Source organism: Hemibagrus wyckioides, linkage group LG16 (assembly GCF_019097595.1).
Source record: "Hemibagrus wyckioides isolate EC202008001 linkage group LG16, SWU_Hwy_1.0, whole genome shotgun sequence".
Taxonomy (NCBI): Eukaryota; Metazoa; Chordata; class Actinopteri; order Siluriformes; family Bagridae; genus Hemibagrus; species Hemibagrus wyckioides.
The window spans coordinates 11,548,807-11,559,999 of NC_080725.1; the positions used below are offsets into that span (position 1 = coordinate 11,548,807).

Sequence of the window (11,193 nt, forward strand, 5' to 3'; positions counted from 1 at the left end):
TTTTGGATGATATTTATTTCACAGAAAACGCACTCTCACAGTATGGAAATTATTTTCAAAAATAGTTTGTTGGAATTTGAATTTATTCCTCACTATAAAATAGTTTTAACATTAAATTATTGTTATTTTGATTTGTATATAATTTCTCCTGCTTCCCCTGTACAAAAAAAGGGATCTTCTAAAAACGAATATACATATAAAATTGCATGAATACTGATTTTTGGGAAAAAAATCTGACTCTGAGAAAAAAAAAGGAGCGGCAGTTGTGTGAGCAGAAATGGTTTGTTGAGGAAAGAGTGCTGGTGTGAGCTAACAGGAAGTCCACAGTAACTGAAGTCACCACTGTTTAGAGCCATGGTGAGCAGAAAAGCAGCTCAAAAAATATAAAACGTCCCAAAATGAGGAGGATGAGCTACAATAGCAATAGACTACATTGTGTTCCACTCCTGTCTGTCAGGAACAAATAAAAAAGATTATATCTTCCAGTCAGTGGTGTCTTGCCATAATTGAACATTTGAAATTAATACTGCATCCTTTAATCCGCAGAGAAAGAAGTGACGAAATGGTTTATAATAATGGTGGTCAAAAATAGACACGAGGGACGGAGAGGACAAAGCAGGACAAGAGAGGAAGCTGTGGAATAAAGGAGAGGAGAGGAGAGAAGAAGAATGGTGGAGTCACTGGGGAGAGAGTGATTAAGGGCAGAGCTCAGATGGAGAGACAGAGAGAGAGAGAGAGAGAGAGAGAGAGAGGGTTAAGGAGCTCGGTCTGCAGGGACTGCTGTTGCACTCGCTTCACTGAGCAGCAGATTACTCACTCCACAAAGTCCATTTCTCTCACAATGCCATAAATCCTCCATACACTCCATCGTTCCAAAACATGCCCGATTCTGCAAAACAGCTCGCCCTGACACTGGGGAGACACTGCAGCCGAGGGGTTTTTCCTTCTTTTTTTCTTTTTTTTGTGAATAAGCATATATCATGGCAGTGTGACGGTGATGGATGTCGATGTTGTGGCACGAGCGATAAAACCGAATGTGCATTTCAACACTTTAAACAAAGAAATGGCTATTGATTAGATCTCAGAGCGAGGGATATCAGCTGGTGGCGGGTGGCGAGTTGAGATGGAGTTCACGGCCGTGGTTTTGTGCTTTGTGGTTCAGACAGAAATGCAGACGCATATGCTGATAATAAATATCGCTTTCTCAGCTTCACCCTGACAAAATGCATATGCTTCACATAGTCGTATGTGTGAGAAATACGTATGAGCTTTTCGCCCGTGATGCATTGCTGACTGCTTGACAGGAAATGTCTTTTGTGCAAAGCTTTTTATTAAGCAATTAGGGCTTAAAAAGTGCATTTTCAACTTCTTTCTCTCTGTCTTTTTTTTTTTTTTTTAAACGAGCATCATGATGGATTGACTAAGGGCTTGGGTAAATAAATCAGTTCTGGAAGGCATTAGCCCAGTTTCCCTGTGCTGTTTCCTCATTATCTTGCTAACGCTGTGCAATCCGCCGCTCCCCCAGGACCCGTTACAGAGGCTAATGACCAGTCATAATGCTGCTGTTTAATGGCCAAGCTGACAATAAAGTATTTTAATTCCTTTTCTCTCTCTCTTGCTCATAATGGGATGAAATTAATGACAGCGAGAAGCCTGCAGAAGCACCCAAATTATAACTAATAGAGAGAAGTGGCTCAGCTCGAGATCCGACGCCTGAGATGGTTGTAATGAAAGCAGGAGCGAGACGTTGAGAGAAGCGTTATTATAGGGGTTAACTGTGTGGGGTATGAACTCTACAGCTGCTTTACAAATCAGTGCTGTCTGACCACGTGAAGCTTCAGCTCTCCAAAAGTAAATCCTAATTCGGTGTACTTCATCCTAACGTAAACAAGATGCTTTTGTTTTAAAACGATAACTCCTTAAAAAAAGTAATTTCATGTATTTCTTTTACACATGTTTGTTTAGCATCATTTTAGGTTCAATTTATGACTAAAAGTAATGAATATTGTTGATGACTCGGAACTTTGCCAGCAATTACTGGCTGGCTAGTAGCAAGAAGAGGCTGGATTGCCATTTGCGCCTGAAGTACTGCTAAAAATAGCAAGAGGATAAAATAAGGGAAAGGCTGCACTGCAATTTCAGAATATTTGAATCACCCAAAATGTATTTCTGCATACGCTGATCTCGTTTTTATCCTATCTTTTATGTAAACAGCATTCTAGTGTATGATTGTGATTCCTGAATATTTAGCTTTGTTTCAAGAATTGTATGAAAAAAATAAAATGATCCTATTTTGGTTTCAGAAAAAGCAAAAGCATAATAAAATGAAAAGGTGTTTAATTCTTTCCCATCTTCCACCATATGCTGGTTAACACAAAACCCAAATGTCGTTTTGTTTAATGTGACACAATTTATTTCCCTAACAAACAATCAGTTAACGTTATGCTTAGATTAGCTACCTCACACTGACTTCCTGTGTGTTTGCAGGATGTGGTGGTGGTGGGGGAGGAGAACTTCACTACACCCTGCTACATTCAGATGGATGAAGAGGCGTGTCACATCCTGACCGAGACACTGGGAACGTACTGCTTAGTGGGTCAGTCAGTGAGCGCAGCCACCACCAAGAGACTGAAGCTGGCCGTGTTTGGCCCTGTCACCTGCACCGCCCTCGAGTACAACATCCGTGTGTATTGCCTGGACGACACGCAGGACGCCCTTAAAGTGAGTCTCACCCTCCTGAGTAAAGTGTCCTGCTTCCACAGACACAGCTGCACAACACACTCATGCACCTGTAAAGCAGCAAAATAACCAATACACAATATGTTATTATCATTAATCATCATAAACCAGGAATGTTAGGAGTGGTGTGTAATTATGGTTAGAGGTTGATAAATCTATTATTATTATTATTATTATTATAATCACCTTCAACAAAAATTTAACTTTATCCCTGTGTCTTTTAATGTAGTATTTGTGTGTGTGTGTGTGTGTACATATGTACAGTTATTTCAGTTGTTTGCTGTTGTATATGCTAATTTGTGTGTGTGTGTGTGTGTGTGTTTGTTTGTGTGTGTGTGTATACATCTGTACAGTTAATGTAGTTGTTTGCTGCATGTGCTAATTTGTGTGTGTGGGTGTATGTAGTGGAGGGTGTGTTGTGTGTGTGGGTGATGGTGTGCATGTGTACAAATTATGTAACAGATATGCATATGTTGTGTTGTGTTTGCTTTTTACTGGTGTGTGTGTGTGCGTGAGAGAGCTGTGTGTGTGGGAGAGCACAGATGAGTGGTAGGAGGCTCAGGCTCGCTTCCATGCTGCAGAGAGACGCATTCATTTGAATAGAAAGTCCATCAGCCAACTGTTCTCACACACAGAAAACTCTGAGCTCAGAAAAATTTCATTCACGCCTTTTATCACTCTTCTGTCCTGTCTCGCTCGACTCTAGACCAGTCTAAAAATAAAGGAATACGGTGTAGGTTTTAAAAGAATCACAAAGAGCTACAGAAACAATGGCAGTGTGTCTGAAATATGCTACCTGTAATTAAGAGCTAACTCTGTGTGTGTGTGTGTGTGTGTGTGTGTGTGTGCGTGCGTGCGTGTGACCTGTAGGAGGTGCTGCAGATGGAGAAGCAGATGGGTGGGAAGCTCCTGGACGAACCAAAGACCCTGAACTTTAAGGACAGCACCCACAACCTGCGTTTGTCGCTGCATGACGTCCCACACACGCAGTGGAAGAGCAAACTGCTAGCCAAGTACCAGGTCAGGAAATTTTAAAAAATAATCTCAAATGTGGAGAAGTTATTCTAGCTTTCCACACATGGTCTTGTAAGCAAACTGAAATCCGTGAGTGTGAGTTACTGCTGCTACCCGAGAGATTTCATTTATACAGAGAAGTGTAATATAAAACAGAATGAAATACAACATATATATATATATAGTGCTCCCTGACCTTCTCTGCAGGAGTTGGCGTTTCAGCAGGTGTGGAGTGGTTCTCAGAGGAACCTGCACTGCACCTTTACTCTGGAGCGCTTCAGTGCTGCGACGGTGGAGCTGGCCTGTAAACTCTGTGTGCGCCAGGTGGAGGGCGAGGGCCAGATCTTCCAGCTCAACACCACACTGTTGGAGGTCAGTGACACAGCTGTTCAGCTCAGCTTTATTTCTACAAGATCATTTAAAAAACAGACACAAATCAACACAAAGCATCTAGATGTAGATTTTAAGCTTTAAGAACCTCCGAGACCCTTGAGAGCAACCCCGGAAGCAACCGTACACTACAGTATAAAGTCAAACAGTACTAAAGAGAAAAATAATCTAGTTTTCAAGACGTGCAGATCTTTAGCATGTCCATGTGGGATTATCCACAGCAAGCCACACAGCTTTAAAGATATTTCGAAAAAAACAAAGATCAAGCTAGAGGCAATAATGGTGAGCAGGGTAAAATTTGATACAAGGAAGAAACCTTAAAAGGAAGATCATTAGCATTCAAATATGTAACACATATCTCCACACTTCTTCGGGAATAAAACATCAGTACACTAAATAAGCTCCTAGACATAATAAAAAATGAAAGTAATGGGAAGTTGGTCAGTTATTTAAAAATAATATTATATTTATAGAAAATCCTACGTACATCTTTGTGCCAAAATACTGGCAATTCTGCCTTTGGGCCTTGTTCACAGATATTTGTTTGCCTGTTTGTTTAAATAAACAAACAAACAAATCAATAAATAAGACCACACCCACTTCTGCTAAAAAAAAAACATGTGAAACTCTGGATCCCTCACCATGTTGCAGTGACAAACAGCACAGTCACAACAGAGATTAGGATTTTAAAAAAGGAGTTGATGTTCAGCTCACACGCGCAGCAGGATGCCGGGATTTTGACAGTCTTTTGAGTCTCACAGACGTGAGATGTTTGTGCGACAGATGACTTTGGATGCACAATTAGAGCGGGTGTTTTAGTAGCCTCAGCATCGTGTTTGCACCACGTCGATTCTTTCAGCTAAACTCAGAGAAGCTCTTTGTGAGATGAAGGCTAATCAGCCTCCTGTCCCTGCAGCTGACATCTGTGCGCAACAGAGTGGAGTGATGAAGGTGCAGACGGCTTCCTGCACATCACTCTGAAGCGAATTACACACTGTTTGATTGCTCTCGCCGTCGCCGTGTCTCCCATGATGGCAGGCCATCTGATTTCTCCCTCTCTCCCTCCCTCCCTCCCTCTCTCTCTTTCCCTGCTCCCGGGAGGACCTCCATGAGTGACTGGGCACTCGGCTAATTGTCATTAAGTCCTGAGAGCTGGGAGATTGCACATTTTCAAGTGGTGTTGACTTTCACTGCCTGTTCCCACAGGACCTCCTGCAGGCTGCTGCTGCCAAAAACAGCTGCTCTGCCTCAATATTCAACATGCCATGCTGCAACGATGACTTAACAAACAATCGAATCTTCCGGGATAAATGATTAATTCATAACATAATCTCTACCGCGAATGAGTTATGCCAAAGTACACAAGATTTCTGCTCAGTAAATATATCTGAAAATACAAGCCTCTGTTCCTATCAGCTGTCTAATAGATTAAAAGTTGTGTTTTACTTGTCAGTTAGTTGGAGATGGACTTTTTTTTCCCTGTAAGTTAGCCTAGCGGAACTCTTTCTTATGGCGTGTTCAGGCATAATGTTTGGGGGGAAAAAACGAATTACAAGAACAGATTGTGAAGGTATAGTGTGGTGTGATGCAGTCTGATGCAAAGCTGAGTTACTCTTAACATCCTGAAGCTGATTGCTTTAGAATAACTGCACATCCTGAAGTTTTTTTTCCTCTTCTTTTGCCAGCAATTACCTTTTTTTAAAAAAAAACAAAAAAGTATTAATATATGATGTTGATCCATTTATAGTTACATTTTAAGTTATAAAACGTCCACTAAACAAGTTTTCAATTATATCTGCTAAAAACAGTTTCTCAGCAGCCCCCTCTTAAACCCAGTTTATTATGTTACTGAGAAACCACAAAGTGCTCACTCTGTATTATAATGAGCGCATAAATAGAAATTTCCCTTGCAGCACGGACTGCTGCAGTTCCTAGAGAATTAATCAACACCTTCTGACCAGTTAGAATAGAGAATTCAGCAGCCGCACTATAATTGCAATTAATGGTTGGTGAAAGGTGTACTTTGAGGTGTCTAAGCGTTTTTAGACCCGTGATAATCATATTATTTCAAAGATTCGCAATAGTCTCACTAGTTTAATTAGGTCGGTCCATGCTTCTTTTTTTCATTTTTTCCGACCGAGAAATGAGCATTATAACAAGCTCGCCTCTGTCGGTCTTTCCCATTAAAGATTTCACATAGCATATGTAGCCTAAACTTTACCTAACTACGTTTTAAAGCTTTTTGCTAACACTAATGGAGATGAGGATGCTTGGCATCACCATGGTAAAGTGCCGTTAAACCCTTCCTCTGTTACAGGAAGGTTGTCGCAAACCTCTACTGCTATTGATTTGATTGACAGCCTGCACAAAGGTTTCAGAAAGATCCTTTCAGGTGCTTTCTCAGAACAACCGAGTGTAAATCTGTGTACGAATCAGGCTGTAGCAGACCCCTGGAGTGAAACCAACACGAAACAATACATCGCTTCATCATGCTACAGAAACCTCATCTTTCTCGAAATAACAGTTGAATTTGAGAGATAGAGTTCATATTTGTGACTTGTGCCATTGTTATTGTAACTTTGGTCACACACTGTCTTTGAGAGGGCATTTAAACCTCGTGCTGTGCCACATATCAATATTTGGTATAGTGTGAAAACTTTCTATTTATGGCCTGAATATATTCAGTTGCAAAACACATTCACAGGTTAGAAATGGTGATGAGCTCCTAAACTATCCTGTCCTGTCCCGTAAATCTGTTGATTTGGTTGTTTTCTTGCAGAATAATCTGTAGCCAAAAGCTGGCTAAAGATTTTAATAAAGAAGAAACTATCTAGAAATTACCATACATTTTGCTGCTTTTTCTATAATTTTTTATTTTTATTTATTTCGTTGTATTTTAGTTATTTACCTGTTGATATCATCTTCGAAGACATTTTAATTAGGAAAAATGTAAATCTAACCAAAAGTGTCTATAGAACTGCAAACACACTCACTAATTAAAACCTGTGGCTGCTAATGTGGTAAAAAAAATTCAGGATCATTTTCAAGTTATTTTGAAGTGTTTTATATTATATCTTGAATCTTATTTAAAGTGGTGTTAAAACACATTTGAGGACAGCTGTATGTGTGCGCGCACACACACACACAGTATAAATGGATCTATTCAGCTACTGATGTGCACTGTGTCTCTGTCGCCCCCTGCAGGACTCACAATGTATTGATACGTCTCTGCTGGACCCGGCGAGTAACATCACCACACTGGTAGGCCCCAATGCCTTCCGCATCCCTCCCTCCATCCGGCAGAAACTGTGCAGCAGCCTGGACGCCCCCCAGACCCGCGGCAACGACTGGAGGATGTTGGCACACAAACTCACCCTGGACAGGTCAGCCGCAGTGTGTGTCCACAGTGTGTGTTTGCTGCGAGAAAAGCCAAAGGCACAAACAAAAAAGTGCGACTAAATTCCTGTGTTCTCCTGCAACACTGCTGCTTTGTTTCTTTCTTACTCTTTCTCTCTCTTTACTCTACCTCTCCCTTTCTCTTTCTCTCCCCCTCTCTTTCTCTCTTTCTCTCTCTCTCTCCGTGTTTGACAGCTTGTGTGAGAAGTGCAAACTGTGTTTTCAGTTATTGAGTTCACATCTCAGCAGGAGACGTCTTATCTTCCACAGCAGCAGGAGCCCAGGCCAGCGGTGTGTGTGAGTGTGTGTGTGTGTGTGTGCGTGTGTGTGTGTAAGAGAGAGAGAGAATGTTTTGTGTGTGTCCATAAGGCGTGGAAGGCCCTCCCCTTCTCCTCCTTTTCTTGATTTTTCTCTATCTGCTTCCTGTTTCCCTCTTGCTCTTGCTGCTTTTGGATCATCTCCCCTCTCCATGGAAAAAGCAGGATACTGTCAAAGTGGATGCGGACATTTATCAATAAGCTTGTTTATAGTACTCAGGAATGTCATATTTAAAAGCTGTGGGCGTCACATCTTTTCATTTATAATCAACTTATTGCTAGCAATGAGCATCATTTATCAGTATGAGCTCAGTTTGTGACGTCACTAATTACTCATCACGTCTTTGGACCAATCAAGCCCAATATGCTAATTAGAGAACAACAATTTAAATGCTATTTTTTCAAGAGGATTTAACTAGTAATCACTCTTGGCTTTCGAAAATAAATCTCTGAGAATTAATGCTTAAGGAATAAAATCTAATAGATTTGATTATCTTAAAATAATAGAATGATGCAGCATTTTTTATTCCTCTTTTACAATAATGCCAATAATTACAAGCGCCCTCAGAAAACTGTCCAAAATAAAAAATAAAAAAAAAAAGTGCTGACACCGGAGACTCTGCAAACATTTCAGTGGCGCGTCACCTCATTAATGATTAAACATTAAAACGTGAAATAATAGCTCATAATTACCATTATCATTATCCTTAGATCATGTAGATTGTCCTCTGCACAAGTCCCTGTGAATGAGCCGTTACTATAGAAACAAGAGCATATCAGAATGAGTGCTTTAATATAAAAAATTTGTGATTTATAAAAGAAAAAAAACTTTATTCTATTATATATTACATGATAAGATACATTTAGGGTACTTTAAGGCTTTTTAAGGACAATTTCTCTCTCTCTCTCTCTCTCTCTCTCTCTCACTCTCTCTCTCTCTCTCTCTCTCTCTCTCTCTCTCTCTCTCTCTCACTCTCTCTCTCTCTCTCTCTCTCTCTCTCTCTCTCTCTCTCTCTGAAGGTACCTGAACTACTTTGCCACTAAGTCCAGTCCAACCGGTGTGATTTTGGATCTGTGGGAAGCTCAGCACTTCCCCGACGGCAACCTGAACCGATTGGCTGCCGTGCTGGAGGAGATGGGTCGCCATGAGAACATTGTACCCATGGCAACCGAGCACTGATGCCCGTCAGCCACAGTGGATGACTGAAGAAGTGTTGGGTGAATAACTGGGGGAAGGAGAGCAGAGGACTGGAACACTGCAACAGGACACACGGGCATGGCGGCTTTTCCCTAACAGCTCTACGCAGGGGGAAGTCTAGCAGCAACTCACTAATGCTTTTGTTACCACGGCGACAAAAAAGCTAGAGGATTCGAAGGGAGAAAATTCAGGACAAATTGTACTTTAAGCCCTGTCTGTACACTTCCTGGTACAGTTTGTTTTCGTTTTCTTTCAGGTTCCTGTTTTCTTTTTCTTTTTTTTTTACTATTTGTCAAATCAGTTTCTTAGGAAACGCGCGACTTCTGCTGTCCAGATATTGGACTTTGTCCACTTTTTTTCTCTGACATATGGGATAATCAATAATAGACAGTGACTGACTGTTTGTTTGTGTAAGTGTGTGTGAGTGTGTTTAGGCAAGGCCCCAGTTAAAAGAAATCAAAAGCATCGAAACCTCTCGAGTGCCATCCACCCGTGTCTGTCCTTAAAGCTTTTGCATTAAAATGGATAAAATTAATAAAAATGTTCCCTTTATGATGATGATGATGATGATATTTAATATTGCCTTTATTTATACTCATTTATTACTATTTTCCCTCACGCAGCATCCCATTATGTATTTTACCCTTTTTACCTTTTTTTTTTTAAATTTTTTTTGAAGAAAACAAATCCTGTATTGTCTGCCGTGTATGTATTTCTTTTTACAGTGCCACCCAGTGGGCATTCTCTGCAACTACAAATTTTCAAAAATATGCAGCTTGTAAATAAGCATTCAAGGCCATTGTACATGTAAAGTTTAACAGTGTTATTGTTCTCTGGTTATTATTTTCGGGAATAATTGCGTTTGGTTGCATTTGTGCTCTGTAGTTAATTGCAACTTTAATCGAGACATGAAAAAAAGAAAAATAGCATCCAAATGCTTGCTATTTAAAAAAAAAAAAAAAAATCAAGGTCATGCTTTCAGAGGTTTTATAAACATTTCTCCACCTTTACTGGGCCTGTGTTCTCTGTTTTAGTCTGCTGGGAGAAATCTGACCTTGATAAAGGAAATCAGGAAAACGGGCACGGAGAGGAAAAAAGCCAGACTGGTTACATATTTTAGTCAAAGTTTTTGTCCAAAACCGCATACTAATGCACTGAACCATATCAGAAAGAATTTATTTAATAATAATAATAATAATAATAATAATAATAATAATAATAATAGAGACAGATTATCACAGTAAATAGTAGTGTAAACATAATCGGTACACCTTGGCTACGTCCAGAATACCATTTGAGGGTGATATGACAAAAATATCATATATATTATAAAGCCATTTATATGATGCACAATAATGTATCATAAGAATTACAGCAAAAACAATTTTGTAAAAATAAAAACCTTTGCCCTTAAATGCCCTAAAAGTTTTATTTAACACTAAAAGGTGCAGGAACAGTAAGAAATTCTGTTTTAAAAATAAATAAATAAATAAAAATCTAGACATTTTTCACATCAGTTCAGCTGCTACCAATCTGTTTAATTAGTAAAATCTATATTTTTATTTACCCTTTGTATATCAGTGTTATTTCATGTCCATTAACTAAACACGATAACATGTGGTAACTATAGCAACCTCTCAACTGGTTCATTTCACTGTGTGCCGTTTTTATTTTTAGTTTTATTCAGTATGTGGTTTTGACCTTTTGTCTCTTGGTGGTATCGGACGTAGCCAGGAGGTGAACAGACATGCCTTTTGATTTTTCACGTTCAGTTTGCGGTTAAGGAGTCTCCGTGGTGACTCTGTTGTTGTGATTTAAGCCAAGGCAGAGCTGCTGTACATTAGAGAGCGGATTGATGAGAGTGCATGTCTCCCTCTGCGCAGTGTATTTCGCAGTCGCCTCTGCCAGCGTCTCCATTTTTCCACTCATTTCATTTTTGGTGTCCAAATTTCTAAAGCTGTCTATGCAACTTCTGCATCCTTTCTTTAAAAAAACAAAAAAACAAATTAATTGTACATGCATACAAAAGCTCTAGCAGTTGCATTCCATAGTTCCCATAGCTCTGGATTATTATATTTATAGTGAGGATGTTACTTATTCTTTTATGGCACGTTCATGATGTAATTTGCAAAAACAAAA

General features: G+C 39.7%; 1 protein-coding gene across 2 annotated transcripts in view; it reads left to right on the top strand.

Annotated features, from left to right (window-relative positions):
- The window catches only part of unc5cb (unc-5 netrin receptor Cb), a 139,067-nt gene extending 128,789 nt beyond the window's left edge, over positions 1 to 10,278 (top strand). For both annotated transcript variants that reach the window (XM_058412370.1, XM_058412371.1), the window contains 5 exons: positions 2,488 to 2,721; positions 3,610 to 3,759; positions 3,961 to 4,125; positions 7,348 to 7,526; positions 8,877 to 10,278. In XM_058412370.1, coding sequence (XP_058268353.1) covers positions 2,488 to 2,721; positions 3,610 to 3,759; positions 3,961 to 4,125; positions 7,348 to 7,526; positions 8,877 to 9,036 — 888 coding nt within the window. In that variant the 3' untranslated portion in view covers positions 9,037 to 10,278. The remainder of the gene's footprint in view (positions 1 to 2,487; positions 2,722 to 3,609; positions 3,760 to 3,960; positions 4,126 to 7,347; positions 7,527 to 8,876) is intronic.
- The last annotated feature ends 915 nt before the right edge of the window (positions 10,279 to 11,193 follow it).